The sequence below is a fragment of the Cavia porcellus genome, unplaced genomic scaffold (genome assembly GCF_034190915.1).
Source record: "Cavia porcellus strain 051 isolate PalLab524CR breed Dunkin Hartley unplaced genomic scaffold, mCavPor4.1 scaffold_7, whole genome shotgun sequence".
Lineage (NCBI taxonomy): Eukaryota > Metazoa > Chordata > Mammalia > Rodentia > Caviidae > Cavia > Cavia porcellus.
Window position 1 is genome coordinate 20,426,476 of NW_026947490.1, and position 17,926 is coordinate 20,444,401.

At 44.6% G+C, this 17,926-nt stretch overlaps 1 protein-coding gene across 9 annotated transcripts in view; it reads left to right on the forward strand.

The window, feature by feature from the left end:
* Positions 1–17,896, forward strand: part of Hnrnpul1 (heterogeneous nuclear ribonucleoprotein U like 1) — a 33,737-nt gene extending 15,841 nt beyond the window's left edge. For all 9 annotated transcript variants that reach the window (XM_013159496.3, XM_063252805.1, XM_023567608.2 and 6 more), the window contains 8 exons: positions 4,067–4,333; positions 5,615–5,737; positions 5,830–5,958; positions 12,353–12,521; positions 13,099–13,380; positions 14,423–14,712; positions 16,370–16,561; positions 16,981–17,896. In XM_013159496.3, the coding sequence (XP_013014950.1) occupies positions 4,067–4,333; positions 5,615–5,737; positions 5,830–5,958; positions 12,353–12,521; positions 13,099–13,380; positions 14,423–14,712; positions 16,370–16,561; positions 16,981–17,097 (1,569 nt within the window). In that variant the 3' untranslated portion in view covers positions 17,098–17,896. The remainder of the gene's footprint in view (positions 1–4,066; positions 4,334–5,614; positions 5,738–5,829; positions 5,959–12,352; positions 12,522–13,098; positions 13,381–14,422; positions 14,713–16,369; positions 16,562–16,980) is intronic.
* Positions 17,897–17,926: the final 30 nt, after the last annotated feature.

The window sequence follows — 17,926 nt, forward strand, 5'->3', positions numbered from 1 at the left end:
AGGTAATGTGTTGGCCCTTGACCCACGTTAGCATCATCTTATTCTAATTTTTTTTTTCTTTTTCCTTTTAATTGGTATCAGGGATCGAACTCAGGACTGCCTGCTTGCAAGGCAGGCGCTTATGCCGCTGAGCTAAATCCCCAGCCCAGCATCATCTTATTCTAAAGCCTCTTTCTTTCTTCATCTCACAGTAGTTGTACTGATGTATTTTAGTACACTGTCTTCTGAAGCAGAGGCCAATACAAACTAAAACAAACTAGATAGTTCCCAACCTGCTGCATACAATGATTCTGGAGAGCAGTGACTGACCATCACTGTGCCATAAGGTCATGGCTTTCAGCTCTCGGACTAGGTTCCCTGGACGCAGTCCCTCCTGTGCCACTCAGAGGCCTGGACAACCTCCCCTACGTGTTTTTTCAGTCTCTTCTACTGAGAAGTTTTGCAAGCACATAAAATAACAGCTGGCACATAGTCCTCAATAAATACATCTTACTACAGTTAGCAGGAATTACAAGTGACATTTATAAAATGTGCCAAAAGGGGAAGGCCCGAGTGAACGTCAGTACCCAGATGGGTGCTTTTTGGTTTTGTTCTCCTTCGTATTCGTACATGTATACTTTCTTTTCTTTTTCTTTTAATTTTTATTTTGAAATAATTTCAAACTTGGTAAGAATGGAGAATTTTCAGGTGTTAAACAGATTCTCACATCACATTGCTTTGCATGCATACATGCATTTATGCATTTGCGGTTTGTGTGTTACCCATTTGAGCCTGGGTTCGTGCGTAATGTTTTTATTCTTTAGTATTTCAGTGTTTTTCTTAAAAATAAAGCTATTAGCCACAGTACAATTAGCACATTTAACACTGAAATAGCACCCAAAGTCTACTTCATAGCTAACATGTAAGTTTTGTTAATCCTTCTGAACAATATCCTGTAATACAACTTAGTTTCTGGCTCAAGATCCAGTTCTGGATTATGTGTACCATTCTTTTCTATACCTCTAGTTTCTTTTACTCTGAAACAATTTCAGAGGCTTCCTGTGTATTTTGCAACCTTTTTAATAATACTCAACAAAAATTAATCTGTTTATATTCTACAGAGTCATCTAAACCTTGTAGTTTTTTCCTTGAACACTAATCCTGGCTATTGTTTGTGGTTTACATAGGTGATATTAGCACTAACTTGACTAGAAACCTATTTTGAATAGTCAGTTTATCAGTAATATAAAAAGGTGTCAGCCTTCCCTTCTACCGTCTTAGCTCCCCTTTCATGTATTACTCTTGGTAGAGATTTCTCTTTTTCCCGGTACTAGGAATTGAACCCAGGTTCTTCATACTTAAGCTATGTCTCCAGACTTTTTATTTTGAGACAAGACCTCCCTAAGTTGCCTGGGCTAGGCTCTAGCTTGCTTTTTCTGCCTCACCTGCCCAGAATGTTCAGATTGCAGGTCTGTACCACTGTGCCTAGCTATCTTTGTGTTGTTGAAATCAGTGTATGACAGTCTTTTTCCAAAGCATGAGGTTCTTTGGTATCCAGCAAGGCAGAATCTCCCTGTTTTTTTTCTGCCAGGTCATCTCTACTTCTAGTTGTAAGATTCTGTGTACAATATCCTTTGATTAGAGGATGCCACACATTTATCAAGGCTCAGACTGGGAGACTGGAGAGGTTGTGAAAATCATTTGTCAGAGGGAACCAGAGAAGGTCATTTGTGTTGGCTCTTGCATTCTCACTTCTTGAAAAAAGGAAAAAATGGTATTTTGGGTGGAGAGAACAGGATAGTTCCTTTTGGCATACTGTAAAGAATAGAATACTGGAGTCTAGGAGACACAAGGAAGTGTAAGAGATGAAGCTATAAAAAGGGAACACTGAATAGTTCTTCTGGCTTCAGCAATCTAGGGCTTTAGGTTTGGACTGGTATAGAAACATTGCAGCGGGAGCCAGCCATCTACTGTTGCCTCTTAGACAGATGGCTCTGTGGGTGGTAGATTTGTTAGGTGAGGGTATAGTGTTCTGTGTGGTATGATAAGTTCCTATAATAAAGCTGGTGGCCATAAGTCAGACTGACACCCACAGTCATGTCAGTCGATGTCAGAGTAGAGGCGGCTTGACCCACTCATGCTCATGTGGGAAGACATGACCAGGATTGTATGCAAGTATTTGCATGTCTGTGCAGTGTGGTCTAGGTTGTATGCATGTAATAGAATGCTGGGGGTGCAGCTCAGTTGTCGAGCACCCATCTAGCATGTATAAAGCCATGAGTGCCTAAAGGCAGCAGGCAGAGAGTACATGGACATGAAGTTTCTTAATTCAGTGCTGGACCATGAAAGTGCCAAGGAGAGTAATGAGAAAGCTCCTCAGGAGAAAGTGCTTCCTCTGCTTAAAGGGCGAGTCCCCAGGTGGTCTCTACTGAGAGAGAAAATAATGCGTCTTGAACTTCTTGTCAGAAACTAGGCACTTATTTGTGAGTGACAAGGTCTTGCTATGGTATCCGAGGCCTCAAACTTATCTTCCTGCTTCAGGCTCCCAGGTTCTGGGTTTACGGGCCTATAACGCCATGCCCAGCTTGGAACTTGTACTTCATTTTGGTCTGTTGTCTTACCCTGTTTGTTTGTGGTTTTTTGTTTTTTGTCTTTTTCATTTTTATCGGTACCAGGGATCAAACTCACGACCACCTGCTTGCAAGGCAGGTGCTTATGCCAGTGAGCTAAATCCCCAGCCCCCTACCCTGTTTTGCAGCTATTTAACTGTAAACCTCTACTGTGCAATTAAATTGATCTTCTAAAACACAGTTTAGACCAGACCACTCTGCTCTGCCCTCAACATCAAGTCTAAACTTCTGAGGTGACTTTGAAAGCAACTTAACACACTGACGTGACTCCTTGCCACCATTCCAGGCCTGACACTTGGGTCATTGCTTGGCAGCTTGTAGTGGTAGTTCAAAGTCCTAGTGAGTGTGTTCTGTGTTAAGTATACTGACGAGCGTAATCCTAAGAGCAACCTTTAAAAAGGAAATAAGATAATTCACCCAAGGCTACACAAAACTACTAAATAGTAAAATAAACTGCCTTCTGAAATAGGACCCGTTAAACTTCAGTGACTCAGTAATTGTTGAATGAATGAATGTACATGGCCTCTGTATGGTTCTCAGCTGTACCTGAAATTGCTTTTCCAGATAGCCTTTGTTTCAGCCTCTCTCACCTTAGGTTATCTTGCCACCAAGCTTATATATACATGTAGTGTTTTTTGTGCACAGATTACTATCCTATTCAAATTTATTGGTCAGGACTAAGTTCCTTAGAGAAAGTTACACCTGGTGGGTCTTCTTTACTGAATTTTGATAGACAGTATTGTTGTGTAGCTCCACAGTGGTCCCTGAGATCAGTTGGTCCTAGATTGTCCCAGATGTTTACTGGAGAGAATAGAAACTCATGGAATGTGTGTTGAACAGACAAGTGCATTTGCAAAGCTGGAGCTTGCTTGCTTGCTTTATTTATTTATTTATTCATTCATTCATTCATTCATTCATTCATTCATTGGTGCTGGGGATCAAAATCATGACCTTGTGTTTACCAGGCAGGCACTTATGCCACTGAGCTAAATCCCCCAGCCCTAGAGTTAACTTTAAAAGACCCTGTTCTGGCTTTCTTTCATCTCTTTTTTTGTTTGTTTGTTTGTGACTTTGCACTTGTTAGGCAATGCTGTGCCACTGAACTGTATCCGGAGCCCTCTCTTATCTCTGTAAACTGTCTTTGTCAGTTTTGACAACAGGCAAGATTATCTTTTCCTTTCTCTTTGTCTCAGGTTGGCATGAAATTCTTGGAACTTCTTAAAATTATTTATGCCACATCTGCCAGCTTCCAAGTCTTAGGTAGAAAGGATTTTGACCCAGATATTGTCCAAGCTGTTCCCTTATACTGCCCAGCTTGCTTGGATGTTGAGGAGGGATGCGCTCAAGCCTAGAAAGCTGACTGTACTTTCATGCCCTGCATTTATTCTCTAGGCTTATGACCCCTAGTTCCTTAAGCTGAGAATTGGCATTTACTATCTTTTGGCTTTTTCTCCTAGGACTTCGAATGTGGAAATGATGTGGAACTTTCCTTTACCAAGAATGGGAAGTGGATGGGCATTGCTTTCCGGATCCAGAAGGAAGCCTTGGGGGGTCAGGCCCTGTACCCTCATGTCCTGGTGAAGAATTGTGCTGTAGAGTTCAACTTTGGACAGAGGACAGAACCCTACTGTTCTGTCCTCCCAGGGTTCACTTTCATCCAGCACCTTCCCCTTAGTGAGCGGATCCGGGGCACTGTTGGACCAAAGAGCAAGGCAGAGTGTGAGGTAAGAGGGTGAGAAGTCTGAGTTAATAGCTGTTTCTCCAGTGTTGTCTTGCCGCCAAGGTCACCTCCCCTGTCCTGAGGACATGCTTGTGTCCTCAAGAGACTAGGTGTGGTGAAAGAAAAACTCACAGCATGGATAATCTTCGGGACAAGTGACCTTTTTGTGTCAGTTCTCAGGGCTAGGTCAGTTATATGAGTGAGGTGAGGGGGGTGATATGGCTTAGGTTGAAAAGGGAAGAGTAAGTGGAGTCTGCCTAAGTCTTAGAAAACTTCCAGCAGGAAGTAATCAGGCTGCTTTTAGAGTGAAGCCAGAGTGTAGGGAAAGGAAGCTTTCCTTGGCAGCAGATAGGGACACCGGGCACTTCCTGATAAGCATACTCTGCCCCCCAGTGTTCTTGGGGAGATTGAGCAATTCCCTTCTACACAGAGCTAGCTAAAAATAAAAGTTGCCTTTAGCTCTAGTAGCTATACTGGTAACTTTTCCTGTGGTTTATGTTTATTTTAGAAAATTAAGGACAGAGAAAATTAAAATTTCCCATAATTCCACTATCTGCAGATAAGTCTACTTTGAGAATTTTGGACTCTGTCCTGTTCTTTTGCATGAGTGCTTCATGTATATAATGCACACATTTTGAGAGCTTGCAAGTTTGATAACCCGCTTGTTTCACTTAATACTATTCTTATGTGCTTTATCACACTACATAAAAACATCATTTTGAGCGCTTTTGGTTTTATGTTTTCTTGAGTTAGCATCTATGTTGCGCAGGATGACCTTGAACTAGGCTCAAGTGATCCTCCTGCCTGAGAATCTGGACTATAGGCATGTGCCACCACAATTGGCTTTGAACATAATTTTAGTTATTCCCTTTGACAGTCATTAAGTTGATGACTAATGTTTGCCAAATTCTAAATGTATTGATTAAACAACTTATGTGTACACTTGGGTTAGCATTTCAGAGAATAGGAAGGTTGTACCACTTTTCATTCCCTCCATTAACTTGTCTAAGTTCATGTGCCACCGTGGGTTTTTCCCGTCAGAGGCTATTTAATCCTTGTTGAACAAAAATGTAAATGCTGGTAGAAGCATTTAATTTAGTACTCACGCTGTATTAAGAGACTGACAAGCCACATGCCTTTGAATCCCAACAACAACACTGAGATAGATGCTATTATTGCTACATTTTCCGGAGGCAACCATAAGTCACCATTGAGGCCATCGGCAAGCTAGGATGGTGCTAATGCCACTGTTATTTCACAGCACCCCTTTCTTGTCCTATTGTAGATTCTGATGATGGTGGGCCTACCTGCTGCTGGCAAGACTACATGGGCTATCAAACATGCAGCCTCCAATCCTTCCAAGAAGTACAACATCCTCGGTACCAATGCTATCATGGATAAGATGCGGGTAAGGGTGGCCCTTGGAGTCTGCCTACCTATCTCCCACTTCTGGATGCTGCCTTTTACCTAGGACCACTCTTTACCACCTCCTGCCCACAGGTGATGGGCCTGCGCCGGCAGCGAAACTATGCTGGCCGCTGGGATGTCCTGATTCAGCAGGCCACCCAGTGCCTCAACCGCCTCATCCAGATTGCTGCCCGCAAGAAACGCAACTATATCCTAGATCAGGTACTTTTGGGTTGACTATTACATCCTCAGAGAGGGGAGGGTAAACTGTTGGATCCCTGGGCTCTGATCCTTTTCTCTTTTCCACATAATGCTCATCAGCTGTAGTACTGGTTAGATGCAGTTATAGACCCTGCAAATAGCTTATTGGGCCTAGTGTATGTGGTGGGCTTTGGGCCCATGATCCAGGCCTGTTAGTTCATCTCAGGTGTTACTTTGCAAAATAGAAAAGGCACAGATCTCTAAATCCAGCAGACTAGGGTTTGAATCTTAGCTACTTCCTAGCAGTGCCCTTTTGAGCATCTGACCTTATCCTCTGAATCTCAGTCCCTTACTCTGTAAACTGAGGATCATAATGATCCCACAGACATACACAGGACCTGGCACACAGCAAGCAGCTGGTGATTATTGTTATTCAACAGAATAGGTGTAATCAGCTTCTCTCAACAAAGTTTTATTAATGGAAAGAATACAGGTGTGTCAACGTATTTTCTACTGGCTTTTCAATTAAAGTTGGAGTTCTTAATGTTGGGTTCCAGAAACCTTTGAAATTGAATATACAACGTCCTAAGCATATGTGTCTTTTTTTTTTTTTTTTTTTTTTTTGTCTTTTTCCTTTTTATCGGTACCGGGGATCGAACTCACAACTGCCTGCTTTCAAGGCAGATGCTTATGCCGTTGAGCTAAATCCCCAGCCCTTTTTTTTTTTTTTTTTAAGCTGTGCAGTTTTAGTACAGAAATGCAGACCTTAGTTTTCAGTATTCTCAAAAGGAAGAGTGGCCTAAAATGGTTAAGGATCCCTGTCTCAGACTATTGAATTCTTCGTTTGTCTCTTTTCCCATAGCATAGTTGACATTTTTGCGGAAGGCTTCCTGAAATACTGAAGAGTGTTTCCTTATTTTCTGCATTTGGATATATAAAGTCTTCAATTTGTGCTTTCTTACAAACCTGAATGCCAGGGTGGTACATGCCTATAATCCCAGCATTTGGGAGGCTGAGGCTGGAGTATCATCACGAGCTTGAAGCCAGTTTGAACAACCTAGTGAGACCTCTTCTCAAAAAGCAAAAGAATAAAAGAATCTGAGTAAGCAAATATGTAAACCTAGTAATTCCCCACCCTGCAATTCTACTGAAGTCCACTCTATACATGTAGCAGCAGGTACTAGGTTACCTCAGCTCAGAGAGGTCCTGATAAGAGCAGAGCAGATGATTAGTGATGGTGACTGACTTAGAAAGAAATTCCCCAGCACTACACAGAATCCTACACAGAAAAGTTGAGCAGTGGAGGACAGTGCAAGAGCTACCTATGGCTTTCTTCCAACTCTGCCCCACCAACAGTGTTTATTTTAAACTTTTAGCCTCAGTTTGTCCCATTTTCCCATGTGAGGACATTGAGAAATTTTTCTGACTTGGCTCCAATTGGATTCACAGTCCTGAAAGGCATAACAGTAATATTGATACTTTTATTAGATTCCCCAGCAGAATTTCATGCCTGCCTTTTTCTTTGTTTGCTGGTTAAATCAGTTGTGAAACCCATTTCAAATATGTGTCCCAGGAGAATTATGGTTAGGGATAAATTGTCCAACACTGATGTACAGGAGACCTATAGATTTTCTGAACACTGTAAAAGCCCCCTGTCCGCCTCCTTCACTGGTCCTGACTTACCCAGGGACATGTGCTGGAGCTGCACCAAGTGGTCCTCAGGACTGCTAACTTCCTGGTAAAGAGACATGCACATCAGGCAGTGGGATCCAGACCAACAGTAAGGCAGAGAAAACCTACCTTTTAAAGGTGAGGAAAAAGAAAAGGGTTTTCTGGTTAAGCACAGAGTCTCTGGTTACCCTAAGCATGGACTTGGGCCCGAAGGTCTAGGTTGCTCAGGCCTGGAAGGAAGTCTAAAGACAGTGATTTGATTTTTTGGGCCTACACTTAAACATTGTTCCCAGAAAATGTTGGATAAGAGACAGGGTAAGGAGAAAGTGTGTGAATGTGTGTGTGTATGATATTCTGAGCAAGACCCATGCCACATCCTGGCACTTCCCACCCTACCCAGCTTTTGATAAATGGTTTTAGGCCTCTCTGCTTGGCTCTTCTAGGCCTCCTATTAAGGTGGGTGGACACTGCAAGGTTGTAAGGGAAGGAGCCTCATCCCTGCACTAGCCAAGTGGGACAGTATAGCCAGGATTCTACCTTTAGCTGGTCTCCTAGGATGTGTCTCACTGGGCACAGGTATGTTGGGGCATCAGCCAACATTCTGAGATGGGTTGAACAGCCTCTTCCTATCATGTGAGCATCCAAAGGACTAGGGGGAAAACAGGCCTTATATATCAGGCAGTCGTACAAGAACACAACTCTGCTGACTGCCACATGACCAAGCCCATACTGGTTGGAGCTTTGATGAGAACTAAAGAAAGCTTTCAGGAGGTAGGTTGTTTGGGCCACAGATGGGAATATGATTAAAAGAATTTAAGCTTTATTCTAAGGGCAGTCTGAAGCCAAGTCATTTTCATCAGGGAGGAATGTGATTAAATTTGCTTGGCTATTGAAAGGCTGCATAGGGGCTGGGGATTTAGCTCAGTGGCATAAGCACCTGCCTTGCGAGTGTGTGGTCGTGAGTTTTTTCCTCCATACCAAAAAATGGAGTAGAAGGCCACATTGCCCCAGGTGGCTGTTGTAGGTAGGAAGTCCCTGAAAGGACAACATTTGTGGCCTCTTTCAAGGCTAACCTGGTGTTGAAACACAGAAGAGATCAGGACCTAGTTCTCAGAGGCAGCAAAATAGGCCCCCTGGAGGCTTCAGAGAATCCCTTCAAGGCTACATTGTCCAGACCACCTTGAGATACGAACTATGGACCAAGAGTATCTTTCATAGGCCTGCATAAATGCACTGGTCAGAATCAGGACTGATGTGATGTGTTGGCTTTGGCAACCAGGTCTCACCTTCAGAACGGGTGGTTCTAGTCCTCCTCGTTTCCCTGTTAGCAGGGCCACAAACCCAGGACTGGAATAGAGACCCGAAGTCAACTGTCTCTTACTGGCAGGCATTGGAGAAAAGGAAGTTTCTTTGCTCCTCCCCTGCCATCCCCAGAGCCTCAAGCTTGTCCATTCCTGATACTCTATCCAGTTCTCTTGCTGCACATGTGGTTCCTTCCACTAAGGTTCACCTGACTGAATGCAAAGTAAATTTTTTCCTCACTCTCCTTAAATTTGTCCTCTCGGAGTCTTGCCAGCTTTCCCCTGCTGCCAGCCTGGCCATGTTGAGCTGTGACAAGTGAGAATAAACCAGGCAGAGTCACCTTTTGGAAAGCTCAGGATAATAGCAGCCCATGCCTTCTGTGTCTTCCCCATTTCTTCATACTGTCACAGCCAAAACTAGCCATGCAGCTTCTCTGAGAAACCTGACTCCTATCCTGCCCACATCTCTGGAGTTGGGATGGTCAGGTGCCAGGGAACACAGACTGCACAGACCTCTCTTAGACTCAGCATCTTCAAGCAGGGTGGGACTGGGAGGAGCAGGAGCTAGGCAGAGGACACATACGGCTGGAAAAGCTGACCTCGATGTTGTTCCTGTCTCTTAGCAACAGCTGCCAGCTGTCCCCAGTGACCACAGCAGTGCTGGGCTGGCCTAGGGCCCTGACCTCGCTGTGTTTGCTGTGGTAACAGCCACCAGCAGACTCCCTTTCCTCCAGGAAAACCAAGCCTTTTCTTTTTCTTTTTTTTTTGCATTTCTACTGGAGAGGTTTAGGCGCTCTTCTTTCTTTCTCCAAACCAGAGTAAGCAGAGGAGGGGCCTTCTTACCAGTTGTCATGGAGCAGGCCTCTTAGCTCAGCTCAGAGCATCTGAGAAGCTCTTCTCAGAGTAAAGCCCCATCCCAGTCTAAAGGCCAACTATTGATGAGTCTAGTCTGCTCCATTCCCATCTTGTGAAGTAGCAAGGGAGTAGCCCTAGGCCTCCTGGTAATATTCCTTCTACTTGCTCTCCCCTCTTTTGGGGCATTCACAAGGCAGGCCTGCCACTCAGAAACCTCCAAATGTGATTTTCCATGCCCTCAAGGTGCAGAAGGGTCACGAAAGTTTGGCTCATGGACATCAAACAGAATGGACTGGATTATCAGTAGAGTGATCTAAGGCCTCATTGATTCTGGCAATTACTTATTCTGGCTTTTGTGTCAGGAGCAGATTTAGCTATAGGAAGCCAAAGTCTGTCTACTTATGATTCAGTGCTGCCTCTGCTTTGCTTTTAACAATAGGGTCAAGGAAAAGTAGTGGAAAACAGGGACTTATCTTTTACCCTATAAACCTATACCTTTTAAAACCATTTCTGGTTCAAGGCCCACTGTGTACCTACCACACACTTCCTACATATTTCCCTAGTATGCGTCTCAAAACCAGGGCAAATGGTTGGTGTGGATAACCACTGCACCCACAGCCCAGATCTCCCACAGGTCTGTGCTTGCATCCTTTTATTCCAACTTTTCTGAGACTTAATTTTTCTTTCTCTGCCACATGCCAGAGATTCTCCTATCTGCAAATCCTCCCCAGAGCCAGGAGGAAGATAACACAATCCCTGTCTTTCAAAGAAAGAAATCCAAGGAGCATGATTCTAAGGGGAATACATCTACAAACTTAAAAAACAGTAACTGGCACAGCTGAGATTTCAGCCCAAGTTCTTCCCCAAAGTCTGTGTTCTTTACATCCTACCTCACTGTCCCCAGCCTTTTCATTTGGAAAGTCGCTGCAGCTTAACCTTCCCTTTTAGTTTGGGTTACTGCAAGTTAACATCACAATATAAAAATGTTCACATTACCTCAGCATAGTGATGACCATACCAGTGGTTACTGACATTGTACAGCACTTGATGCAAGTCAGGCCTCAGGTTAAAACAATGACTTTTACTCGCGTCAACTCATTCAGTCTTCCCTGTGACTATAACACACTCATATTGTTTTCTCATATTGGGGCTTGATACTTAGTAAATTGATTTTATGGAGAAGCTATCTCAGGCTAAAATTGGAAGTCATGAGCCCAGGGTCACACAGGTATGACAAAACCAAATCCTGATAGAACCAAGCTCTGCCAGGCTGTCTCACTGCACTTTGTGTCATCAAGTTATCTTATTCCTAGAAGGAACTTTGAGTAGATCCTCACACTTTGTCAGTTGCTCAGGTCATCTGCTCAGTCCTCACTAGCCAGTGAGTGTGTATCTACCCCCAACTTATACCTATCTAGTTCTACCCTGCCAGGCCATATCCTGAAAATACATTTTTGTCATCAATTTCATTTGCCCCTTTACAGACTCCTTTCTCTCTGCAGCTTTTTCCTGTTAGAGCCACTGAAGATATTTAGATGCAATTAGCAGGTTGCCTCTCACTCTTTAAGTTTCTGAGCTTGATGAAGGAGGATGCTTGTATGGGTGTTTGGACTCGCCTCCAAAGATTCAGGCTCAAAAAGTCTCATGGGGTCGTTGAGCTGCTCACTTGTTCAGTAGTATCCAAGTGGTGCAAAGATGTAGGCTGGGTCTACAGAGCGCTGTGGTCCAGCACACATGGGCAGCAGTGCCAAAGAACCTTGGCACATTGGAGGTATTTGGTCAATAGAGTCTGTTGCTTATACTGCCCCATTGCATGCACATGTAGGACAGCTTTCCACACCAGTACCCATCTAGGAGATACCTGCCTCTCAGAAAGGAATGGAAACCACAGGAGTTGCACTTAACCAAAAGCACAGCCTCCTTACAACCTAGATGATGTTTCAGAAGGACCAAGTAGACCAAAACTACAGGACCAAACTACAGGACCAAAACTACAGCATTGTTAAAAACATTCTTCACCTGACCATCCAAAAGGACTGGTTAATTTGCCTGTCCATTGTATAGACACTGAAAAACTGCACAGAAGAATTTCAGAAAAAAAGAACTTCAGAAATTCAGTACAAGTTACAGCCAAGAAGTAAGTAGGGCTAGTACTAGCAGAGTTTCCTGCTCTAAATTTTGTACCTTGCACTGTGAATTTTTTTACCCAGAGTGTGTATTACTTCTAGAGTAGGGAAAAGGCATTTAACTTTTAAAAAATAGTAAATTTTAAAAACAGTAAATTAAAACAAGGTAACTAAAATAGGAAAAATAAGTTGTAAAGTGTAGTACCAAGAACTAATTGAATTGAAGAACAAAGCCCAGCTGGTAAGCAATTGCTTGCCCTAGGTCTGTCAACAGCCACTTTTCCTAAGTTCATTTGCCAGAGCAAATACAAGAATCATCAAAGTGAGGCAAAGCAGTTCCCAAAATGTCTAGTTGGGAGGAACCACTGGTAAGCACTGCCCATCCTTGGCCTACATAATACCCCTCAAGAGAAAAACAACCGTTAATGTACCATCTTTGCTTCTTCTATTACCTATCCCTAGACAAATGTTTATGGGTCAGCCCAAAGACGAAAAATGAGACCATTTGAAGGCTTCCAGCGTAAAGCTATTGTAATTTGCCCCACTGACGAGGATCTAAAAGACCGGACAATAAAGCGAACCGACGAGGAAGGGAAGGATGTCCCAGATCATGCGGTCTTAGAAATGAAAGGTAGGCAATAGTGACTCACAGAGGGCTATCCCAACAGGGTCCTTAAGAGAAAAGCCCCTTTACTCATTGTATCCCTACTAGATCCCTGATTATTCCATTTGTGTGACCTTGCTCTCTCTCTCTCTCTGCTTCTGCTTTTGTCCCTTTCCTATATCCTAAAGCTGAGAATGGCCAAGCTTTTTGTCTATCTCTGGTAGGGCTTTCAGACTGGGTGGGTTAAAAGGGAGTAGAAGAATCTAAAGATGAAAGTCCCACACCATCACCTGCTTCTGATAACCACTGGCTGAGCTGAGACCATTTGAAGGCAAGCTCTTCTGTGAAAATAGAGATGCGTGTCACTGCCTGACCTGTTCCCTCGGGTGAGCGTGGAGGGGAGCCATGCTTAGGTAGGGCTTATCCATGTCTTCTAGATGGGTCTTTTTAGCCACTGGCAGTTGTCAGAGAAGCTGAGTCTTTGGGACCCTGTTTTCTTTCATTTACTACTGTATTCACTATATCTAAGATAGATGCCAGTGTTGGAGTAGAAGAGACCAGACCTCAAAAGATACTGACCTATCCCTTTTTCCCTTCCTCCTAGCCAACTTCACGTTGCCTGACGTAGGCGACTTCCTAGATGAGGTTCTGTTCATTGAGCTTCAGCGGGAAGAAGCAGACAAACTGGTGAGGCAGTACAATGAGGAAGGCCGCAAGGCTGGACCACCCCCTGAAAAGCGCTTTGACAACCGAGGAGGTGGCTTCCGGGGCCGTGGCGGTGGCGGTGGTTTCCAGCGCTATGACAACCGAGGTCCCCCTGGAGGCAACCGAGGTGGCTTCCAAAATCGAGGAGGAGGAAGTGGTGGAGGAAACAACTACCGAGGAGGTGAGACATGTCATACAGCTCTCCCTTGGGTTGGGGTTGCATTTTGAAGACTGTTCATTTAGTGCTGAAACTTACTGAGCTTCAGATTAGGACTTTAAAGAAGCTCTTCCTCTAGCCCATTACCCTGGCCTTACTACTGAAACCCTTTGTCCATTCACATGTCACAGTGCTATTTTTTAGGCCTTCCTCTGCCTCCATGAGGTCCTTGGGAAATGGAGTCCTTGGGGCCCAGGTCAGGACCTAGCACAAGGCAAATGTTAGAACTGGATTTTGGTTTTAAAGTGAATGAAGACACAGCTTTAGAGGACTTTATGTACCCACGATCACCTAGCTAAATCCAGTGCTGGGATTCAAATGATCTTAAAGCCCCATGTTCTTCTTAAGTAAAGTAAATTGTGAACAATTTAACAAACATGTCCTGTGCCCCACTCTGTTTCAGTCGAGTGCTGGATAGTTCTGGGTACATAGCCATGACCCAAATAGCTTAATGGGCTAGCTCAGGTGAACCCTAGCAGACTGTAGGAGGCAGCAGGGCTCAGGAAAGGCCTCCTGAGGAACTGAGGTCTAAGCAAAGCACCTCAGGTCCAGGAGGAGTTGGCCTTGGGAGAGAGTTCCAGGCCCAGAAAACAATACAGGCACATGAGTGGGCATCCCACTTGGCCACACTGGAAGAGGACCAGATCCAACTTGTGTGTGTCTGCCCAGTGCTTACCATCATTGTTTGAACATCTTTTTCTAATTTGCTGAACAACTCTTGAGATGGTCAGATGGAATGGAAACTTCTCCTTTACCTCTCCAGGCTCACAGTCCAGGGGATAAAACAAATATGTCAGCAGATAGTGATGACCTAGAATAGTCAGGGTGGGACAAGGGGAGTGTCTTGGGGTCTAGAGAAGCCAGATATATTATATGTTCACTTTAACTGAGCTCCTGTTCCTGCTCAGTTAAAGTGCAATGTGGCCACAGCAGCCATAAGGTAGCCCAGTCCTGAGGTAGCATACTGAGAATGATGGGGCCTCTCATCTGGATTTCTCCAATGCAGGTTTCAACCGCAGTGGAGGCGGTGGCTACAACCAGAATCGCTGGGGAAACAACAACCGGGATAACAACAACTCTAACAACCGAGGCAGCTACAGCCGGGCCCCCCAACAACAGCCGCCACCACAGCAGCCACCGCCACCACAGCCGCCGCCACAGCAGCCGCCGCCACCACCCAGCTACAGCCCTGCTCGGAACCCTCCAGGGCCCGGCAGCTATAACAAGAACAGCAACATCCCTGGCTCAGGCGCCAATACCAGCACCCCCACTGTCAGCAGCTACAGCCCTCCACAGGTGAGGGCATGTGCACACATTTGCACTCAGATGTGCACATAGTTATTAAACCTGAGCAAGTGAGAGGAAGCAAGTGTAAGGCAATCACTGATGCATGTTTGGTTCTACTTGCCCTTCCCCAATGTACTCTAGAATTGCCAGATCACTTCTCAACCTAGAAATAAATTGATTGTGTCTATAACCTCCCACTCCCCCCACCCCAGGCGTAAGTTGTAAGCCTCAGTACCTCCAGCACAGGTACATCTGTCATGGCTGTGTTGCTGGCCTCATCTGAATCCCCAAGAAAGCACTCAGGTGGAGTCATCTCTTGTCCTACTGAAAAGGACTGTGTTTCTTTGTCCTCAGGAGTAGAGACCAGAGATCCAAAGACTGCAGGGACGTGTCTTCTCCACCAGGAGCTTCATCCCTGAGCAGCTCTGGACTCTGTTTCAGGTCTTAGAAAGTTATCAGTAGGGCTATGGTACACAACCTGCTAACCAAAGTAGTCTCCATTCATCGTCCATCCATTTCCTGGGCATCTTTCATGTGCCAGGCCTGGGAACAGCTAGCCCACTGGTGATTCCCAGATTCTAATCTACCCAGAAAATTTACTAGACACAGGAGTTGGGCAGACATGACTTGAAACTTTTAGCCCCATAATCTCCAGGTTTTGTGATGCTGACAGTCATCTTCACCTTTCTGGGTCTCATTTTCCCTGTAAAGAACTAAAGATATTAGTAGGACATTTCTGAGATTTGTTGTAAGAGTTGGTTGCACTGTGTCTTAGTAGTTAAGGCTCTGTGAGTAGGAAAATCCAGAGGTTGGTTGGTTTTAATTATATAGCCTTGGCTCAACTATTTCACCTTAAGTCTCAGGTTCTACTTCTACAGTGGAGCTAATGAACTTTACCCTAAGAGTTTTGACATGTATTTTAAGTCATTTTCCATTGCTGAGAGAGAATAGTTGAAACACACAACTTAAGGAGAAGTTTATTGTTTTGGCTTACCTGTTCACTTCGTGGCACATAGGGAAAGCAGAGAATCAAGGTAGGAGCTGGGGAGATAAAACACTTCAGGCCACATACCCAGTAACTTGTCTCTTCTCACCAAGTCCCCATAATGCACCTACCTGTGAGCACATGTTTGGTGGGGGGTACTAAATATAAACCCTAACTGAAATTAAATGAGTTTATAGTACAGCCTGTACATGAAAAGTACTTCACAGGTTGTCACCACAGTTTCTCAGCAGATGTTCACAGACAACTACCATCATTTATTAAGCACTGGTCTTTTGTACACAAAAGCTCTGAATACAGTCAGAAAGGGCCAGTTTGTTGTGATTCTCATTCTACAGAAAATGAAACTGAGATGCTAGCTGTGTAACTCACTGCTGAAGTATTTGCCTAGTACACTGGATTTGAACTGTAGCACTGCCTTTTTTTTAAAGAGGTTCCATGTATCGTGCTTCTTTGCTGTCTCCACTGGGATTAGAGTCCAGACTGACCCTATGTCTTTCTCTTCAACTTACTTTGTTATACCATGTCAGAGCTGACTAACCTCCTTGCTCCAAACACTTCCACCAGGGAAGTATCTTTTTGGGCTAATGGCTCACAAAGGCCCTTTCTCCATCCCAGTTGTAAGCTGGCTTTTTCAGAGTTGTCTTTTTCTCCATTTTCCAGCCAAGTTACAGCCAGCCACCTTACAACCAGGGAGGTTACAGCCAGGGCTACACAGCCCCACCACCTCCACCTCCACCACCACCTGCCTACAACTATGGAAGCTATGGTGGCTACAACCCAGCCCCCTATACCCCACCACCGCCTCCCACTGCACAGACCTACCCCCAACCCAGCTATAACCAGTATCAACAGGTAGGTAACAAGGCACTGGTGAGGTGGGGAGATTCTCAGGGGCCCTTCCTCAGTTTGTATTTCCAAACTTGCATTAAGGGTGATCCAGCGTGCTTGCACTAGTTTTTAAATAACTTTGTCTACCTTGTCTGCAGTGCGGTGAGCAGAAAGGGGAAAGGCTGGCAGAGAAAGGCTTCCAAATCCTGCTTCAGCACCATGGCCAGGGTGCACTGAATGCAGGCCACCTTACCTGGTGGTTTTATTTTTTTGTTTTAATTTGGAATATGATACTTGAAAGGGCACTGGGTTGATTTCTCTCTCATTGGACTCAGGTGTCTGTGCTTGTCGCCCATTTCTGCCTGAGATAAGGGTGGGCCAGGGGAAGAATTACATGTGGGATGGATAGAGGACAACTTTGTGCTTTTGGTGTCTTTTCACAGTATGCTCAGCAGTGGAACCAGTACTATCAAAACCAGGGCCAGTGGCCACCGTACTACGGGAACTACGACTATGGGAGCTACTCCGGCAGCACACAGGGTGGCACAAGCACACAGTAGTAGCCACTGTGTCAAGAGGCTCTTGGAGGCCCCTGCCGGCTTCCTCCACCAGCGCCTACCTTGGCCCCTCCTCTACCCCCACCAGGTCCTCTGGTGCTGGAGTTGGGGTCATCCCAGGGCTGCTTCCCTTCAGCCCACTGCCTCCCCTCTGAGGGGCTTCTTCCCACACACAGCCAGGCATTTTTCTCTGAATTTAAACAGGCCACAGTGACCTTTTATTTTCTGTTTGTATCTCCCACTTCCTCTTCCGTCTCATCTCCATTTTGACTAAAGAATCCCTCTCCCTTCGTCACATGGTGAGGCCATGGTGACTGAAGGGAAGAGCTTTTCCTGTTCACTCCTCCCAAATCTGCTCTAGTCCCTCAGCTTCCCAGACCCTCATGCAGTTGGTTGTAAATTCTCCCAGAAGCTGTTTTACTGTCTACTTTTCAGGATTAAAAACAAAATCAAAAATTTTTTTAAAAGTTTAAAAAGTAAAATGCAGAGGGAGGAAGCAGTGTCATATTTTTTGGTAATTATGCTTTTATTTTTTATTTTTAGAACTTGTCTGTTTTTACTGTCAGTCCACCATTGATATTTCGTCAGAATAACCGTTTCTTTGCTGAGTTCAGATGACCGGGGAAGAGCCACACCCTCAAAACAAAACAAAACACAGAAAACCACAGAATCATCTTTAACCTAACTTTTTATATGATGTCTCAGTTCCCCGTAACTTTGCACACAAGCTTCTGTGTTCAGTTGAATTGTAACTGCTTTTTGTATTTGGAGAGAGTGTGACTATTGAACTTGAAACCTTTTATTCCAGGTGTCTTGGTAGTTTGTGGTGGGA